Genomic DNA, 18,444 nt, shown 5'->3' with positions numbered 1-18,444 from the left:
CAGCACGGAGCCCGGCGCTGTTACCTCGTAAGCGCTTAATTGATCACAAGGAGGCGCTGCGCCCCCGGCACGCCTGTGCTGGTACAAACCGCGGGGCTGCGGCCCTGCGCGCTGCTCCAGACCCGGCAGCGGCTGGGCTGGGGGTCGTGGGGTTTTTTTGGCGGGGTGGGAACCAGAGCACGGAGCCCAGAGCCCGAGGAGGCGGCCCCGCCGCCCCCCCCGCCCCCGCGCGGGGCTGCCCGGGCCTCCGGCGCGCCGCGGCCGCTCCGCGCAGCAAACGGGAGGCTCTCGCTGCGCGCCGCCGGCTCCGCGTGGGTCCCGCGTGGCCCTCCCGAGCCAGCCGCGTCGCCCGTGTCGCTCACGGGCCCCACGCAGCCGGGCTAGTTGTGGGGCTCCATGGCCGCAGTGTCTGCGTCCGGGGACGGTGGCGTGCCGCTGCTCTCGCTCTCCCTGCCGCTGTTCCTCGCGGAGTCGCTGCCCTTGTCCTCCGCTTTCTGCTTGAGCTTGAGGGAGGAATCTGTGCGGCACAGGAGGGGCTGGTAGCCCGCGAAGCCTCCTGCGCTCACGTTCGTGCGCTTCTCTGGACGGGCGGAAGAGGATTGCTCAGCTGGGTCCACACTGGCCGCTCAGCTCAGGGAAAAGGGCTTCGGGAGGACAGGGGGGTGACGGCCGCGCTCCTACCTCCCGGCCCGATGGGGTGCATCAGCCGGTTCATCTGGACGTTCCAGTGCTTGACGTTGGTGCTGGCCTGTCGCAGCTTCTGCTGCGCTGCCTGGGAGGGGACGGAGGGTGAGACAGCTGTCCCCCCACCCCCACCCAGGGGTGTGGGCACGAGTTTCCCTTCCCTGGGTAAGGCAGGGCTGGGGGTTCCCCCTGGGCTGGAGCCCCAGCTCCCCCCATCTGCTGCTGCTCCAGCCTCTCCTCCCACACAGTCCCACTGGTGACGCTGCTCTGGACACCGGCCCTGTCCCCGCGCAGGACACGCCTGTCCCCCCTCAGCCCCAGACCAGCCCGTGCCCACACGGGGCACAGCTCAGAACCCCCAGCAGCACCAGCTCAGCCCCCAGAGCCACGGGGGTGATGCGGGGACGGCTGGGAGGTCCCTGGGGCTCCCGGCCTGAGGGATGTGGCACCAATGTGACGCTCACCATGACATCCTGGTCCACCCGCTGCCTGTTCACCCTCACTTCTTCCAGCTGCTTCTGCGCCTCCTCCAGACACTTGTTCTTGTTCTCCATCTCCTGCTTGAGCACTTGCTTCTCCCGTTGAGTTCTGATGATATATTCCTCTTGCTCCTCCTTCAGCTTCATCAGCTGCTTCAGCTTCTCCTCTTCCTCAGCCAGTAGCCTGTCAGCAAAGAGCAGGAGGTGAGGATGTCCCCCCAGAGCCCCCCATCCTTGCCGCGCCCCAGAATGTCACCAGCACACCCCGGCACCCACCTGGCCTGTGCGTATCTCACAGCCTCCTCGTCCTGCCGCGCCTTCACCTCCTGCTGCAGGGCCTCCTGCAGCCGCCGCTGCATCTCCTCCAGCTCCAGGATGCGCTTGCGCTGCCGCTCGGCCTCGGCCTCCTTCAGCACCATCTCCGCCTGCATGGAGGCGCGGGCCTGCGGCAGGGAGCAGCCGTCACTGCGGGCGCCGGCAGAGCCACCGCTGTCCCCAGGGCCCCCTTCCCCGGCTGGATTGGACCAGACACCCCCCGCGCCAGGGAGAGCCCGTGGAAGGCCAGCTGTCACCCTGCTTGGGGACACACGCGTCATTTGGAGCCAGCACTGGCCGCAGGGTCAGAAATCGGCTCCCTGGCCACCCTGGCACTCCCCTGTCGCCTGCCCCAGCTCCAAACACCCCAGGGCAGGTTGTCCCTGGCTCCTGCTCTTGGTCTGTCATGCATGGTGGCACTGATGCTCTGTCCCTCATCCCCAGAGCCCCAAGGTGCCGGGTGGCAGCAGCATCACTGCAGTGTGCTCCTGGAGCTCCTGCAGCCATGGGCACTGCCGGCAGGGGCAGGACACGGCCACCCGCCGAGCGCCAGATGCGCCGTGGGGACGCTCCCACCTGCTCGGCCTCCCGCAGCTGGATCTCCAGCGTCCGCTGCATCTCCTCGTGCTGCTGCCGGCGCCGCTGCTCCTCCTCCTGCAGCAGCACCTCCGCCTGCCGCTGGGCCTCCTTCAGCAGCTCCAGCTCCTGCAGCTTCCGCTCCTTCTCCTCCTGCAGCTGCTTCAGCCGCTGCGTCTCCTCCTCCTTGGCCGCCTTGCGCTGCTCCCGCTGCTCCCGCAGCTCCCGCCGCTTCTGCTTCAGGTCCTTGTGCAGGGACCTCTTGCCCTCCGCCTGCAGCCGGATGGCTGTCTGGATGGCTGGGGAGGGACGGGACGGTCAGCAGGGACACGGGGGGGACTGGGGAGGGGGCGCGGGGTGGCACAGACCCAAGGTCCATTCCTGGCGCTGCCGGGTGTCGGAGGCGCTCATCTCATAGGTGCGGGAGGACGTCTTCACACAGAACATGCACCTCTTCCCGTCCCGGTCGGGCAGCACCTACAAGGAGGGGGCACAGGATGGCGTCACCCCCCATACCCCATCTTGTCCCCAGCTGTGGGACTGGCTGTCCCACGTTCAGGGCTGTACCTCCACGCAGCAGTGCTTGTCCAACATGATGCTCCCCTTCTTCTCCTTCCGGTCCTCGCTCACATAATAGGACAGGACGCTGGGCTTGAGCGTGAACCAGCGCTCCGACCAGTTCCTCCTCAGCTGGCCCTTCTTCCAGAGGTAGCCCTGCGCCCCAGAGACACGGACTCAGAAACAGGGCAGGGACAGGATGGGGTTTGTGCCCAGGACACGTGGCTCCTTGCCTGTTTGAGCACATCCTCGATGACCTCCTGGTACACCTCCTCCACGGCCATGCTGACGGCCTCCGGCTCGATGCCTCGCAGGAACCGCCCCGAGTTCACCATGTCCAGGAACTGCCAGACCGTCAGCCCGGCCTGGCCCTGCGGCTCCTGGGACAGCTGGTCCTCCAGCTCACAGGAGTTCAGCTCCACGTTCATGGCCGTGCAGATCTTCTTCAGCAGGTACTCCACCTGCGGGCACAGGGAGCTCAGGGACATGGGGACATCCCCGCCCCAACCCCTGTTTTGGAGAGCCCGAGCCCACGTCTCTGCCCAGCTGGGGGTGCAGGAGCCCTATCCCCGCGGTATCTCCCCAGCGATGGGTGGTGGCCACGGCCGAGCGGCTCCGGGCAGGCTTGGGAGATGAACATGGAGTTAGAGCCTGGCCACTGCCCGGAAGTTTTTCCTTTTAACCACAAGACTCCGAGTATTTTTGGCTTGTTTGTCTGCAGAGTGAGAAGAACCTGCAGAGGCCAAGTGCCTGCGAACAGCCGGCGGGCAGGCGCCTCGGCCCATGGCACCCGCTCCTCGCCAGATGTGCCGGGAGAACACGGGGCCGAGCAGGGAGACAGGCGCCCATGGAGCACAGGAGCGCCCTTTTGAAACCGCAGTGGTTTGTTTTCCACGCTCAGCCCCGTAGGCAGAAAGACATTTGGTTCGTCACGGTCTGGGGAGCAGGAAGCTCCTCTCCCGGGGCGCAGGAAGTGTGGTCACCCTCCTACATCTGTGCAGCGCGGCACTTCTTGTCTTTTCTGCCCCCTCCTCCCCCCATTTTCTGGCTTTTCTGCTGATCTCAGGAGGCTGATGGTGCAGAAGCAGAAGCAGATAGAGAGCAGCTGCTTGCCCCGCTGAGCTCCTCGGGCTGGGGCTGCTCTTGGCTTCTGAGCTTGTCCCTCCTCCCCACATCTCCCACCTTCTCATGGGGTTTGCTGGACCCCCGGCGAAGGGAGAACCTTCACTTGCAAATGCCGGGTGGAATTTGGAGCTTTGGAGATCGCTGCCAGCAGCTTTGCACAGCCGGCACCTGGCTCTGAGCCCCCTGGGTGCTGGGCAGGGGTGAGCACGGACAGGGACAGACAGACAAGCGGGTCTGCGCTGCCGCTGCGTGGTGGTCTGGGCTGTAAAACAGCCCTAGAGACACAGACCCCCCAGCCTGGCAGCGATTTCACAGGAGCAACCCCTCCTTGCACCAGGTTTTTAAGGGTTTCTCGTTGTCTTTCTCCCCCACGGCCATCAGGAGTGCTCCTGCAACGCCACGCTCGGCTCGAGCCCCGGGCTGGGCGCCGGGGCCGGCGCAGGCGGAGCGGTGGGTGCTTCTTGGCTGGGGCTCTGAGAACTCGCACATTCGTTCCACATCAGGCGAAGCACTCGCTGGCGCAGGCCGGACCCACGGAGAGCACCTCGGGCCAGCCACGCTCCATCCCCCAGGCACCCGTGGGCGGGAGCTTGCAGCGCTCCGGGGCTCTCCCAGCTGCCCCCGTTGGCCGGGCGCGGCGGGGGGGCCGGGGCAGGCCGCCCTCTCCCCCACCCTGCCCTGGAGCTCCACGTCGTGCAGGATGTGGTGCGGCGTGCCAGGAAGCGATAGCAGGACGTGTGCCCCCAAACCGGGCTCTGCCAGCACGCGGAGCCGGGGCAGACGGGATGGGGGAGAGGCAGGTCCTACCTCATCCGGCACCATGACGAGAGGGTATTTGTCTTCGGAGAGAAAGTTGAAGAGACACCAGAGCTTGAAGGCGTCTTGGTGGGACACAACACTGTTCCCGTTCCGGTCAGGTTTGTAATTCTTCTTGGCCGTCAGGGTCCAGCAGAGCTCGTCAAAGTTTTCTTTGACAAAAGCACCTTCCTCCACCTGCGGGTGAGCACAGAGCCGCGCTGCCCCCGGTGCCAGGACGTTCCCGGCACAGGTCCCCGACACCAGCAAGATGTGCCGGATGGCAGAGACGGCCCTGCCGGCCCGCTGCGGTGCCTGGGCATGGCGGCAGGGCCATGGCGGCTCAGTCACCGCCTGCCGGGCTTTGGGTCACCGGCAGAACCCCCGGGACAGCGCACACAGCACCTGGTGCTCCCCCAGCCCCCTCCCCAATGCCTCTGTGGCTTTGGGTCACTCTCGTTATCCCGTTTGCCCAGGGAAGTGCTGGCCCATGGGCAGGTGGAGGCAGGAATGACGCCTCCATCAGCCTCGGCCCCTCTGCCCGGCACCGTGACCTGCTTCCTGCGGCGACTGTGGCGTGGCTGCGGTGAGCTGTGACACGGAGCAGAGGAGCCTGGCCATGTCTGGCCGCTCCAGCCCTTTGGCGTGAACCACGTGCCGCCAGCACAAGGACAAACCGCAGCCTGCAGCCGCAGAGCCGGAGAAAAGCCTCCGGGCGGCAGAAAGCTGAGCGCCCCTCTTACCAGGAAAACCCGCTTCCCCTTCTGGGATTTTTTGAGCCGTGGGTTTAAAGGTCACGTCCCAAAGAGCCACATGGGAAACGGGAAGGATTTTGGCTGCACCGAGCTGGAGATTGGGCTGGGCTGAGCCCGGGCACAGGGCGCTGGGAAGGCGCTGCAGAGCGGATCCCGCAGCCCAGACCAGCATCTCAGACTGGGCTGGGCAGCTCCTGAGCAGCTCGGGGCAAGGTGGAGACCGGCTCGGGGTCCTGTTCGGGTCTGGCACGGGGTCCTGCTCAGGGACCGGCTCGGGGACCGGCTCGGGGAGGCGCCGGGCAGGGCTGCTGCCCCTTCTTCTGAGCACACAGTGGAAGAAAGTTGTCACTCGTTTTCCTCTCCTCACACGCCCGCAGGAAACGAGCACCCGGCTGCAAAGTCTCGCTGCACCGAACAAAGGTGCCTTTGAACCGCGCGGAAAAAAGGGAGAAACCCCCAGCCCACCCCAAGCTCCGCTCCTGCCCGGGCACCTCGGCATCCTCCTTGCCAAGGGAGGTCACACCTCGGGTTTGAACAGGGTGGAGAGGAAAAAAGGGCTGATTTCTCACTTTAGGAAGCACTGGCAGAGCTGCGTCTCCATCCAGAGCCTTTCTGGAGAGAACTGACTTCATGCTCGCCAAGGACACGCGGGGTATTAAACACTTATCGCTCATTTTGGCATCTACCCGAGCGCTCCCTGCATCCTTTCTGCGCCCACGGGCTCTCCCGGAGCAGAGGAGCACAGCCGGGGGGCTCCCGGGGCGCGGGACAGCGCAGGGACCGCGGGTGCGCAGGGGCTCACCTTGTCCAGGATGTACTTGTTGAGGTACGGCATGTAGCCCTGGCTGGACACCGGCCCGTCGTCGTCGTCGCGGAAATGCTCCTCCAGCGCCACGGGGTCGTGGGGGATGCGCAGCACCGTGTACAGGTTGTGGGACAGCACCTGCCCGAGCAGGAGACATGGGACACGGTGACAGCCCTGAGCGTGGCCCCAGCCCTGACAGCCGCCCGGGACGCGTCCTGCCCGCAGCCCCGCTCCGGCCGCGAGGCACCGTCCGCGCCTGCCAGAGGGACAGCCAAATACTCCCAAATATTCATTTAGAAACAGGAAAAAAACTGAGGATTTTTCCACGTGCATTTCTTCTCATTCTTGGCACATGGGGAACTTCTTTTTTTTTAATCTGGCCGTTTCAAAGGTAACAAACAGGACGTGCTTCAATCTGCAAACCTGGGCAGCCCCCGAGCCGCGCTGCTGGAGCTGCCCTTGGCGGCTGTGACAACAGGGACCGGCGGCGCCGCCGTCGGCCAGAGGGCACAGAGACACAGAGACGAAATGACAATAAGAAGCTAAGAGAAGGTTTTGCCTGGAACAGAAGCAGGCGAGGGAGAGCTGAAGACACACCATCTCCAAACCAGCCTGCGAGCGTCACCAGCCAGCCCATTCTGTTCAGATCCCCCAAAACAAAGGAGGTTTTGAAGCTCCCGCATGTCCAGCGTGCAGGGGGGCGCACGGAGCGGCCGGGCGGCAGCCGGCGCTGGGACAGGGCTGCGGGGGCACCCGGCGCAGCGCCGTGCAGGCACCTGGCTCCTTGCTCTGCCTTCCCGCAAGCAGGAGATGGTTAAACGAGCACCCAAACCAGCGCTGTCCCATCGCGCCGGGGCTTGCAGGGACAGCTCCAGGCGTTCGAGAAGAGGGGGAGAAGGTGTGTGGATGCGGGTGGCGGCGCAGCATCCCTGCTCCCGGCGGGAGAGAAGCCGCCCGAGGCCGCGGCAGCTGCCGCAGCTGGAGATGGTTCTTGTTCAACCAGATTTTCTTTCTCGTTTTCAGCCCCTGGACCGATTTTATCAGCAGGACCCGGCCCTGCGCTCAAACGCCGCACGGCTGCAGCCCCAAGCGCTGCTCTGTGTAGGGGTGGGGGGCTCCAAACACCCTGTGCGTCCCCCAGGATGGGCACAGATCCGTTGGGATGGATCGACAGTTTGGGAATCGCATCCCATCCCGTCCCCCCTTTCCAACATGGGGCCTCGTCCCCATCCCTCGCACCCCTCTGGCAGCACCCCAAGTCCTTGGAGGTCTGTGTGCCCCAGCCGGCACCCTGCGCCCTCCATCGGGCACCCGCAAAACACAGCCCTATGAAATGGAAGCGGGGCAGGTGGGGAGCAGAGCCCTGGCCCCACAGAGAGAGGAGAGGGGGGATCCCCCCGGCTCTGAAACAGGGACAGGAGGGGAGAACAACGGGGGCAGAAGGGGAGGGATGCTATGAGCACAGTCCGGTGAGGCAACGTTCCCCCTGCGGTGTGCCGGGGACAGGGGTCTGCCCGACCCCCAAGCACCCCAGATCCCTCCAAGCAGCAGCCCCAACGCTGTTCTCCACCCTCACCCTGCCCCGTCACCCCTGCGGCCGCTGCTGACGCCAGCAGAGCTGGGGGCGGAATATTTGAGGTGGCTGGAGAATGGCCGCCCCTCTTCTCCTCCCCGTGGGAGACGCTGGGGCGATGCCAGCGCCAGGGTGACCTTTCGGCTGGAGCCTGGCTCCCCGTGTCACACACAAACCCGCTGGCCCAGCGGGGGAGCAGGGGCACCAGGCAGCCCCGGGTGCAGGCTCCGCTCAGGACCGCTCTCCTGAGCAGGGACAGGAGCCGAGGTGACAAGAAGCACCAGGATGGGGGGCAGTGGCTCCCACCCGCCTGTCCCGGCCACCCAGGGGGCTCGTCCCCTGGGAACCACATCCCAGGAGCATCCGCGGGGCCGGGGAGCAGCTCCCGCGGGAGGGGGTAACACGTCCATGGGCAGGGCTGGCCTGTGCCCGCTGGGAACAGAACCACCCGACAGCTCCTGACATGTAGCGCTCAACCGCAAGACTCCTTCCTTCCTGTGCAGATACACACCTACACGTACACATGCACACGCCTGCTTGCACAGGAGCGTCCACACAAAGAACCCAACTGCCAAACCCAATGGCTTCCCAGCGCTCCGCCGTGGCGCGCCAAAGGCTGCTGAATTGCCTGTGCCCCCGGCAGGCCAGGGCAGCGCGGCGCCCGGCTGCTGGGCTGGCGGTGCTTTGTTGGCGCGAACGCTGTGAACACCAGTGCTTCTGCCGGCCTGCTCGAGCCCTCCTGCGGCAGCGTGCCTGGGGGGGGCAGAGCGCGGCCGCCCGCGCGGCACGGGGCGTCGGCAGGGGCCACGGCGGCCTTGCTGCTCCCACCTGCGGGACCCAGAGCTGCTGCCACCCCCAACCCGCCAGCATCAGCAAACCTGAGCCAGCGTTCGGCAGCGATGGACGCGAGCCTTCCCCAGCCCTGAGCCAGCAGAGAGCCATCTGGAGCTGAGCTGTGCCACCCCCTCTCAGCGCTGAAGGCGGATGGAAAAATAGCAAAGGATAAATCTTTCCTCCTTTCCGAAACGTCACCGTGGGCAAAGTCCCCACGGAGGTGCCGTCCCCAGCGTCCCCGCAGCCCCTGCACGGGGGTTGGCAGCTCCCCAGCCCCCCCCCGACTCTCTAGGAAAGGCCGTTACAACGCGGGTCGGCGTGGCCCCAGCGCCGCGGCCACAGGTGCGGATCCCTGGAGACACGCGGTCCCGGCAGCGCCGCGCACGCCGGGCTGGGCCCAGGACCCGGGCAGGGATGTTGTGGGGGAGCGCAGCCGCCTTTGTGGGGATTAACACGGGCGTTAGGCACCGGCCTACGTCGGGATTTTCCTTAATATGTTCCTTCAGATATTTCCACAGTTCTAAGTCGGCAACGCGCCGGGGCAGCGGCCGAGCAGGGGGAGCCTGGTTCCCGCCGCTCCTCTGGACCCCTGCAAGCAAAACTTAATCCTGTGGCAAAACGTGCCCCTTGCCAAGCCCAGCGCTTTCCCCGCAGTCCATCCCGGGGGAAACCTGTAACGTAGAGGCAATAGCGGAAAAGAGGCTTCTCTGCAGCGTTTCACAACTCATCGGCCACACTGGCAGCAGCTGCCGAGTCCTGACGCAAGAGCTCCCCGTGTTTTGCATGTTTTTAGCTCAGGTCCTTCCCCTGCATCGCAGCCCCTGCTCCAACCGGCATTTCCAACCCCGGTGCCAGCCTGAGAACCACAGCGGCACATTTACATGGCAATAGAAAAGGAGTCCATCGTTTGCAAAGGGAAGAAAACTATAAGATCGATAATTATTGTCAAAGCCAAGGTGAAGCCCGGCAGGTTCGACCAGAGCCCGTCCTGCGGGCAGACAAAAAGGCTTTCAAAGCCATGACGACTTCGACAAGGGCTGAGCGCCCGAGCGCTCTGCACAGCTGCCACGGGCACCACGGGCAGCGGGAGCGGGGACCGCAGGGACTTTGTGGAGGTGGTGCGTTATTTCTGGCCAGGGCACTGAGGATTTTAGTTTAATCACCGTCTGTCTTTACCGACCGACCTGTCGGCTGAACAGGAAGCACAAACGCGGGTGCTCCGGCAAGCGAGAAAACGCAGACTGAGTTTGGGTTGTTAGTTGGCCATAAAAAGCAGAAGAAAATGAGAACAACTAAAAGTTTTCTTCATTTTCACCTAGAAAATACATCTGAGCATTAATGCCCCTCACCTGTTTTTTAAAGGGAGACAAGGCAGAGATGGAGAACTTCACCAAACCCAACGTGGCGGCAACAGCCAAGTCTTATTGATCTGAACGTTCAACGATTCCTGCGTGGAACCGCGGGGGATCGGAGCATCCCCGCCCCGCCCCGCCGCCCGGGCTCACCTTGAGCTGGGACTTGGAGACCTTGCCGCTCTTCTCCACGTCCAGGGCGGTGAACGCGTACCAGATGGACTTGAGCAGCTCGGCTCGCAGCTCCGCTCGCAGGTCCATGGCGGCGGCTCCGCGGGGCCGCGGCTCCGGATCCAGGAAACCGCCACCGGGCGGCGCGGGGCGCGGCGGCAGCGCCACCTGCTGGGCGGGCCCGAGCGCGGGACGCGGGACACGGCTCAGGGACACGGGACCCAGGACAGGGCTCAGCCCCACAGCCCCACCCCCGGGGAAGAAGCAGGATCCGGAGCTCGCGAGGCACCGACAGGACAGGATCCGGGACCCTTTGCTCAGCTGAGATCCAAGGCTCCCCCAGCACTCGTGTTCTGCAGAGAGAAATCCCCTCCCTGCACCCACGAGCAGCTTTCCCCTCTGGGACGGAGTGAGAGCCAGCCCTGCGACCAGGCTTGCAGGAGCCCTGGGGCCCAGGAGCAGCTCTCAGCCCCCCAAGACACGGGGGGGAACTCAGAGGCTACACTGCACCCACACCCCCACTTTGACAGGACACCTTTGGCCAACTCAACAAACCTCCTGAACGTCCTTAGCCCCTATGTCTGCAAAACAGTAACACTCAACCCGCTCTCTGCCACCCACCAGCCCCAGGGACTGAAAGAGCAAAAGGACGCCTTTTTTTAAAAAAAAGAAAGTATTTAAATTGTTTTTATTCTACTCAGTATTTACACCCCACGCTGGCTGGCGCTGGTGGAGGGAACACCTCGCAGCACTGAGTCTGCTGGAGAGCAGAGTGGGACAGAGGTGGCACAACAGATGTCAGAGCCAGCCCGTGCACCTGCTCCCGTGTCAGAGCTGGTCACCGTTCCAGACAGCCAAGCATCTCCCACACCCCTCCCTGGAGACAGGAGGGTCGCTCCGGTGTCCCAACACCTGTGTGGTGACCCCAGCCCTGCTCCGGTACCGCTGCCGGCGAGCAGAGGCCGGTGCTGCCGGCGCACCCTGTGTGGGGCTCTGCGGGGCTCAGCACCCATTCTTGGACGCGGGAGCGTCCAGAGGCGCAGCTCCATGCTGCACGGTTGCTGTGGCCAGGTCAATGGCTTCCTCCAGGCTCTGCTGTGCTTCTAACTGATGGAGGAAAGAGAGGTCACGCCACCCTCTCAAAACACAGGCTCAGGAGGCGTGGGCTTGCCCCAGGCAGTCCCAGCAGGACAGAGGTGCGAGGGACCGGCGGCAGGTGACTCGGGTGCGAAGCAAAGGGGCACGGAGACAGGGCTGTGATGGGGAAAGGCTGTTTGCAAAGGAGCAGCCTGCAGCCCCAGGAGCAGGTCCCAGCTCTCCTCTGCACACAGCAACTAAGGAGAAGCGCCCTGGGCGAGAGGCGATGCAGCAGAGCGAGAGGGAAGTGCTGGAGCCGGGGGGGCGGGGGGGGACAAAGGGCAAGCGTGGGAGCTGTGGTACCTGCACGGCAACGCGGGTGCTGTTGGCGGCAGCCAGCAATGCCACCTGCTGATGACAGAGGGATGCGACAGCCGGCTCTCCAGACACGACTGCCCCAGAAGTGACTATGGTAATCTAGGAAGCGTTAAGATAAAAATCAGTCATGTTTTACAGTGCAATTCCCTTCTAGCAGGCAGATTCTGCGCAGGGAGAAGGGAAGGCCCCGGTTTTCTGTGTACCGGCTGTGTCCCGGTGCCACCTGTGTCAGCCACAATCACGGTGTGTGTGTCACCACCCGCCAGCTCCTCCTCGGGCCCGGCGAGGGCACGGCCCTGTGTCACCACGCTGATGGCAGTGCCCAGGGCCTGCAGCTCCTCCTGCGACAGACTGACCTGCAAGGGACCAACACGGATGCTCTCAGCTGGCTGGCTCCTCAGGACGCCTCGGGCAGCTCCGCAGCTTGGCCACACCAAGGTCTCAGTGAGGTCTCTCCAAGGTCTCTCCTCTGCACAGAGAACTCTGAGGACACTGCCCAGGGTCATGGACGGAATGGATGAAGAACCCACAGACCCCGAGGCTGCAGCCCAACCCCTTCCGCACACCTCCCCTTCCCTTTCGGCATCTTCTCTCCAGGCTCTGAGGTGACAGCTCGTGCATCGCTGCACAGGGAGCGCCTCAGAGCAAGAGGAAACGAGCGTTACTGGTGGCAGCCGTTTCCTTTGCCCTGCGCCACAGAAGGGAGTTTGTCCCAGTCAACACAAGGACAGCTGCTAGAGGGAAGTACCAGAAAAGCACCGCCGCATATAAACTACGAAAACACAACCTCCGAATCCAGCCTGCGTCAGCAGAGATCGGGAGGGCTGCCAGGGGCCGCACGTGCGCCTGGGCCAGAGCCCGCAAGACCCCGACCAGCAAGGAGGTGAGCTGGGACCAGCAGCCCACCCCGTCCCCTCCGCATCGAGGCTGCAGGGATAGAGCCCTCGTTACAGACACAGCTCTCTAAGCTCTGTTTTCACTAAAAACAGCCTTAAACACCAAGGCTGGGTAGAGGCAGAATCTTCCTCAGTTAAGTGCTGTCACCCCACGCTGGAGGCTGCCAGTGTCCGTACCTGCTCTGTCCCCTCCTGAGAGATAAGCGAGACTTGTGTGGGTAAACGACCGTCATCTTCCTCTTCATATTCCTCCATCTCTGACAGGAAAGCAACGTGCTGGCTCTTCAGGGGGGAGCCTCTGTCAGCAGCAGCAGCTGAGTCGGGGAAGAGCAAAAGGCACAAGAAGTACTAATGAGAGCGTGACGCACACACCTGGTCTGGGACCTGAGACTGACCCCCCCTCGCAACAACCTCCTTCCAGGTACTTGTAGAGTGAGGTCTCCTCAGCCTCCTTTTCCGTCCCCACGGCCACATGGGCCGACCCCAGGCTGTGCAGGGGCTGGCAGAGCGCCTGCTCACCCCCCGGCTGCCGCTGCTCGTAGAGCGCCTGTTCGCCCTCCTCCGCGGCCTCCAGCTCGCCGTGGCTGCTGCGCCTGTGCGTGGCCAGCGTGGAGGTCTGGCGGTAGGTCTTCCCGCAGCTGCTGCAGGTGTAGGGCTTGCAGTGCGTGTGCACCACGTGGTGCTTGTAGAGGCTGGAGTACTCGGTGAAGCGCTTTCCGCAGCCCGGCACGGTGCACAGGTACGGCTTCTCTCCTAGGGCAGAGGCCACAGAGCAGAGCTGAACCCCCTGACCCTCCGGGGAGGGATTCCCCATCAAGAAGGAGTAGCTGGAGACAGACCACTGCAACAGTGGAACAAAAATCAGCCCAGTAGAGCAAGTTCTGCTGCCTTTAACTCACTGGCTACTCCCAGATCTCCCCCTGCGACACCTGGCCTGGAAATGACCCCCTCATTCCCTGGGTTTCCCTGCTGCCACGTGCTGACCGGGGAGCAGCTGCCCGTGTTCCACGCTCACCGGTGTGGATTCTCGTGTGGTTCTTGTAATTGGTGGCACTGGTGAAGCCCCGTCCGCAGCTGGGCTCTGGGCACGTGTAGGGCCGCTCGCCCGTGTGCGTTCGCATGTGAACCTTGCGGATGTTGGACGTGGTGAAAGAGCGGCCACAGCCCACGAAGGGGCACTTGAAGGGACGCTCACCTGCACAGAGAGATAACGTGATGAGAGTCCTGCTGCAACAGACACCTGCACCCCGTCACTCCTGCAAGCGTTACACCAACGATTACATCAATGAGGCCTCAGAACATGCCCAGCTGCTGGCACATTTCCTCTAGCAACACTGGCACCCCGACCCCTTTTCCTCTGCTGTTTGTAACCAAACCAAGAATCCCCAGTACTGCTTCTGCTACCCATCTAATTCTGTCTGAAGACGGCTTCAGCTCTGCCGTGCTTCACCCAAGACACAAAAAGCCACATCCTGGCCACAGGCTGAAGCAGTGCTTTATCTTGGAGCTCAGTCCTCCTCCTGCCCTGCTCACCCGTGTGTGTCCGGATGTGCTTCTGCAGATCCCCCGAAGTTTTGAAGGCTTTGCTACACACATCTTCTGGGCACTTGTATGGTTTCTCACCAGTATGTGTTCTCATGTGGCTCTTCAGCCCATACCCTGTCCAGAAAAGAAACTGCAATTTTACAACGAGAAGGAAATAATACAGCAAGCTGTGTACCACCCCTCAGCTCATGCGGCTTTGAATGTCTGTCCTGTGTCTGCAAAGCTGAAGGGGATGAAATATCCAAACAGCCTCCCGCCACCACTGACAACTCAGCTGCTTCCTGTAACTCCTTTCGCCTGCCCGTGATCAGCCACGTCCCGGGCAGCTCCTGTGCTGCAGCTCGTTCTCGGAGGGCTTTGAAAGCTACGCTCGTTGTGCTCTGCTGGACAAAGCCAGGGCCAGTGCTCAAGAGTGGTTTGGACTGGAGAGAAAATAAAATTTGGTCAAAAGAGGAACGGTTACCTGTAGCAAATGCTTTCCTGCAGCTGGGGACGTCACACGTGTATGGCCGGTCACCTGTATGAGCACGTTCATGTACCTGGAAAAGAACAAACAGGTCTCTAAAATGAAGTCAAAGACAAGGAGGAAAGAAAACAGTGTGGGGAAGTGTAGCTGGTAGACAGAATCTGAAGTTCACTGTTGGATTTCACCTGGGCCAATGAACAGTCCTGGATCTCCTGGGGAGCCGAGCACACACTCGGCCTTTTGTACGGCGGTGTTCTGATCCGGCACTAGAACACGGGGACACGGCTGCTCTGCGTGACCGCGTGTCACCCGCTTTACCTTGAGGTGGTGCGCGGTGGTGTAGAGGCGGCCGCAGCCTTTGTAGCCACAGCGGAACGCTCTGCTGCCGACCTGCTGCCCCTTCCGGCTGCCGTGCACCTCCTCCTCCCGCAAGTCCTGCCGAGACGCAGGGGTCGGTTCAGCGAGCCCCGACCGCAGCCTCCGCCAGCCCTCCTTGTCAGACACGTGCACCCCAGCCATCCTCACAAAACACCTTCCTACAGACATGGTAAAACCCAGGCGTGTAAGAACCAGCATTTCCCACCTCCCAGCTCACTGAGTGTTCTCAACACACAACTCACCCCTCTGTGCTTCCCTGAGCTCATTTGTAAAACTTGCAGCTAATACATTTGCTAACCTTGCAGAGAAGCCAGAAAGCTTTTTTAAATGCTGGGTGGCAAAGCGCTCTGCATCAAGAGGAGTTCGGTCTAGTTTCAGAAACGCACCACTAAAAAGTTCGGACCTGGGAAGGGGTGCGGCTGGAATCCTCATTCTTCACGTGGCAGGTGTCTGTCAGTCCCTCCTCTTCCTCCTCAGACACCTACGAGCCAAGAGGCACGGGGACTGCTCACAGCCCCTTGCCCGGCGTGGAGCGGGCGAGCAGCGGCGCCGGGGGCGCTCACAGCGGCGCCGGGGGCGCTCACAGCGGCCGTGCCGCCCGCTCTCCCGCGGACAGCAAACCCGCCCGGCTGAGCTCTGCCAGCCCCTCCTCACACTCCACGGGGGAGAGGACAGCAGCACCCTAGACACGCAGATGGAGCACTGCAGTGACAACACACACGGATCTGAAGCTATTCTGTTTTTGAGGCCCCTGCCAACGCGGGGAACAGTGGCCGCAGCTTAGTTAAGCCCTGACATGTAAAGGGTTAGTCTTGATCTGAAAGAAAACACCTTCAAGCCAGAAAAAAAAAAAAATCCAAGCTGTATGACAGCAGCTCTCTGCTCGTCCCAGGTGAGAGGCCTGGCACTAAGCACTCGCGGCAGGGCCCGTCAGGAAACTGCCCTGCTCTAGCTCCCCAACCGCCAGCCACTGGTCAGCGGGGACAGCGTCCCGTTTCTCTTCTCAAAGCTGGCATTGCTGAAAACCAACGTACAAACTAAGGAAGGGAAGGCAGTTCGACCCCAGGCCAGACGCAGACGCCACACCAGCCCCTCGTGCTGCTGGCGCACCATGGAAGCCGTGTCGAGTCCTCACCTTACCGGCGTACTGCTTTAACGCAGTCTCGACATCAAAGGCATTGTCCTCCTCCTCTCCAGCCAACTCGAGCCCGGTCTCCGCCTGCACCTCCAGGACGGCGCTGCCGGGCGGCACGAGGACAGGACGACGTATGTAGGCAGTGGAGCCATCCTCCAGCTGGATGGTCTCGAAGGTGCTGGGCTCATAACTTTCTGCAAGAGGAAACCAGTGAAACCAAAGGTAAAAGAGCTGCTGAGTCGGAGGCGTTTGTCATTGCCCTGGGCTGTCTACAGCCTCTGACATCCGTGACACTGCAGCAGCTGCTGCTCCAGCTGCCAAGGGATGAACAGGGAACACTTCAGGGAGGAACACGCTTTACCTTTAACTGTGCTGTGTATGTAAGCCATACTGCCATCTTCCAGCACTACGGGCTGACCGTCTTCAAAAGCCACAGACTCTAAAAGGAAAGAAAGAAATCCATACAGCTCACTGGAAGGTTCAGATGGGACAGAGGGGACAGTGCAGCAGCTCCTGAGCCCAGCAGGATTCACACCCGCAGAACAGGACTCTCCGTTGGCACAAACAAGGCACACCGCCCATGGCCTTGCTCGGAGACCTGTGATCTGCCAAACCGGCAAACTGTGAGAGTACCCACAGGTGAAACAACATTCAAACATTTGCTTATACCACCAGCAAATCTGACTTTTGTCAGATTGCTAAAAACTTTCCAGGAAATCACATGTTCTATGTCCTTGTTCATTCAGCCCCAAAGCGAAACAGAAAAACCTACATGGACTTGCTAAAGCTAAAGCCGATTGAGGAGCCCAGTCGCTGGGACACAGACAATTGCTGTTACAACGTCCTTCTAGAAAGAAAGAGGTGACTGTCTGGTTCTCACCTTTCTGGACTGTCACCTGATGGATATAAGCCGTGGTACCATCTTCCAGTTCAATAACTTGCCCTTCCATCAGTTTTTCACCTGAAACGGTTACAAAAACGCCATCAGCTCTGCCTGCAGAGTCCAGTCTTTCTGGTCCTCTGTGCTGTCCCCTTTGCTGCATCTTCACAAGGAAATCAGTCCCATAGAAGACAGCAAAAGTGGTACTTACGAGCTGTTATTTATCAGGCTTTCCCCGCAGAGCCACAGAGGCACTGAACTTCCCAGAAGTGCCGGAGCCTCCCTTTCCTGGACACGAGGAGACAAAGCGCCTCAGTCATCGCTTGTTTACAAGCCGCCCTTCACAGCCCTGCAAGCCAAGAAGCAGAAAGAATGACGTGTGCTAAGCGCTCTTGATCTAAAGCAGAAAGCAATTACACTTGTGCCAGAGAAAAACTCAACTGGAAGCTTTGGATGGCAGCAGCAGGGGCCTGAAGATTTATTTTCCTCTACTTTGGTAGAGGATGAACTCTTAAGAAATGAATTACAGGACCTAAAAGGACCTAAAGCATTTCTGCTGTTGATGGGTTGTGAAGGCTGAGCTCTTCAACAGCGTAAGTAACCCTGGGGTAACGTTTCAGTTGCCAGACTGTTTGATGCGGAGAGGACGTTGCCCAGGTCAGCGTGGAGCCGTTCAGCGCGGTTACCTGCGGCGTCCCCGCGCTCCATCCGCCGGCGCGGCTCTGCTGCGAGCCCTGGACGGAAATACATAAAACTCAAGTTTGATGTCCTCCCAACACATGTATACGCACTTTTGCACGCATGTGTATGTATAACATACGTATACTCACTTTTTGAAGGCTTGGATGGCAAGCTGTTTTGGAGATTACAAAGGGTGAAACTGGACAGGCAGGGCCGACCACCTGCTCCGGACACACTAAGACAAACCTCTAAGCCCGTGACACGGCAGGCTCTTTCTAGGGGCAGCACAACCCCAGACCCACGCCCTGCCCACCCCCCAGGGACCTGCGAAGATTTCCGAGCACCTCAGAGGCTGAACCCCCAGGCCGAGGGTGCCCGGGGGAGACACGGCGGGACCCCCGCGCTGCTGGCCGGGGGCGAGGCAGAGCTCGCCGGGGTCCCTCTGCCGCCACTTCCCCGCCCCTCAGCCCTCCCGCACCGACCGGGGGAACCCGAGCGGGCCGGGTCCGCCGCCTCACCGCCATGCACCGCGGCCCGGCCCCGCCCGCCCCGCCGCCCGCTAGCCAGACTCCGGAGTCCGAGGCCCCGCCCCCGGAACGGAAGAGCCTCCTGCGGGGCAGCCAGTGCGCATGGGCGGAACCTGGCAGCGCATGCGCAGTGCGAACAGTGAGGCCGAAAGGCACCGCTTGCCCTCACGGGCCTTGCTTGGGTGCAGTGGGATCCCCCGCGGGTCCCTGCGCGTAAACCGGACAAGCTGTGCCCCGGGAGCTCCTCACGCAGCGGCTGCGTCCCGCGTCCTTCCCGGCGGCTGCTGAGTGGGGAACGCAGCGCTCCTGGGTGCGCACCCTTACGGTGGAGGAGCTCGTGCTCTGGGCGGGAAGCAGACAGCCCGCAGCCGCTCGTCTAGCAGAGGAGACGCGGACGAGCGGCGAGGGAGGCCGGCGCAGCCCCCTTCCGCCACACCAAGCATGGCGGCCCCGCCGCTC

The 18,444-nt window shown here is 62.3% G+C and overlaps 2 protein-coding genes across 18 annotated transcripts; both read right to left on the bottom strand.

Annotated features, from left to right (window-relative positions):
* Positions 1–20: 20 nt before the first annotated feature.
* On the bottom strand, positions 21–10,162 carry DEF6 (DEF6 guanine nucleotide exchange factor). The gene is made up of 11 exons (XM_065038472.1): positions 10,005–10,162; positions 6,090–6,230; positions 4,545–4,730; positions 2,846–3,073; positions 2,622–2,768; positions 2,423–2,531; positions 2,055–2,353; positions 1,440–1,606; positions 1,149–1,347; positions 682–772; positions 21–580 (listed from the first exon to the last, which is right to left on the bottom strand). The coding sequence occupies exons 1-11, from the start codon at positions 10,110–10,112 to the stop codon at positions 381–383; spliced, it is 1,875 nt and encodes a 624-aa protein (XP_064894544.1). The 5' UTR covers positions 10,113–10,162; the 3' UTR covers positions 21–380.
* Positions 10,163–10,675: 513 nt separating this feature from the next.
* Positions 10,676–18,411, bottom strand: ZNF76 (zinc finger protein 76). Of its 17 annotated transcripts, none has more exons than XM_065038482.1 (16): positions 17,608–18,411; positions 17,464–17,511; positions 16,989–17,126; positions 16,778–16,858; positions 16,259–16,336; positions 15,898–16,091; positions 15,166–15,243; positions 14,703–14,819; positions 14,382–14,457; positions 13,907–14,032; positions 13,389–13,568; positions 12,893–13,126; positions 12,551–12,687; positions 11,681–11,833; positions 11,463–11,576; positions 10,676–11,129 (listed from the first exon to the last, which is right to left on the bottom strand). In XM_065038482.1, the coding sequence occupies exons 4-16, from the start codon at positions 16,845–16,847 to the stop codon at positions 11,025–11,027; spliced, it is 1,662 nt and encodes a 553-aa protein (XP_064894554.1). In that variant the 5' UTR covers positions 16,848–16,858; positions 16,989–17,126; positions 17,464–17,511; positions 17,608–18,411; the 3' UTR covers positions 10,676–11,024. The 17 variants fall into 17 exon arrangements, with proteins under 17 accessions (XP_064894554.1, XP_064894555.1, XP_064894557.1 ...); XM_065038474.1 differs by having other exon boundaries at positions 10,685–11,129; positions 12,785–13,126; positions 17,219–17,531; XM_065038476.1 differs by having other exon boundaries at positions 10,685–11,129; positions 12,785–13,126; positions 17,464–17,531.
* Between the last annotated feature and the right edge of the window lie 33 nt (positions 18,412–18,444).

This window comes from Columba livia, chromosome 22, assembly GCF_036013475.1.
Source record: "Columba livia isolate bColLiv1 breed racing homer chromosome 22, bColLiv1.pat.W.v2, whole genome shotgun sequence".
Classification (NCBI taxonomy): Eukaryota; Metazoa; Chordata; class Aves; order Columbiformes; family Columbidae; genus Columba; species Columba livia.
Note: the sequence above shows the minus strand (reverse complement) of the source record. Positions and strands in the feature narration are given on the sequence as shown.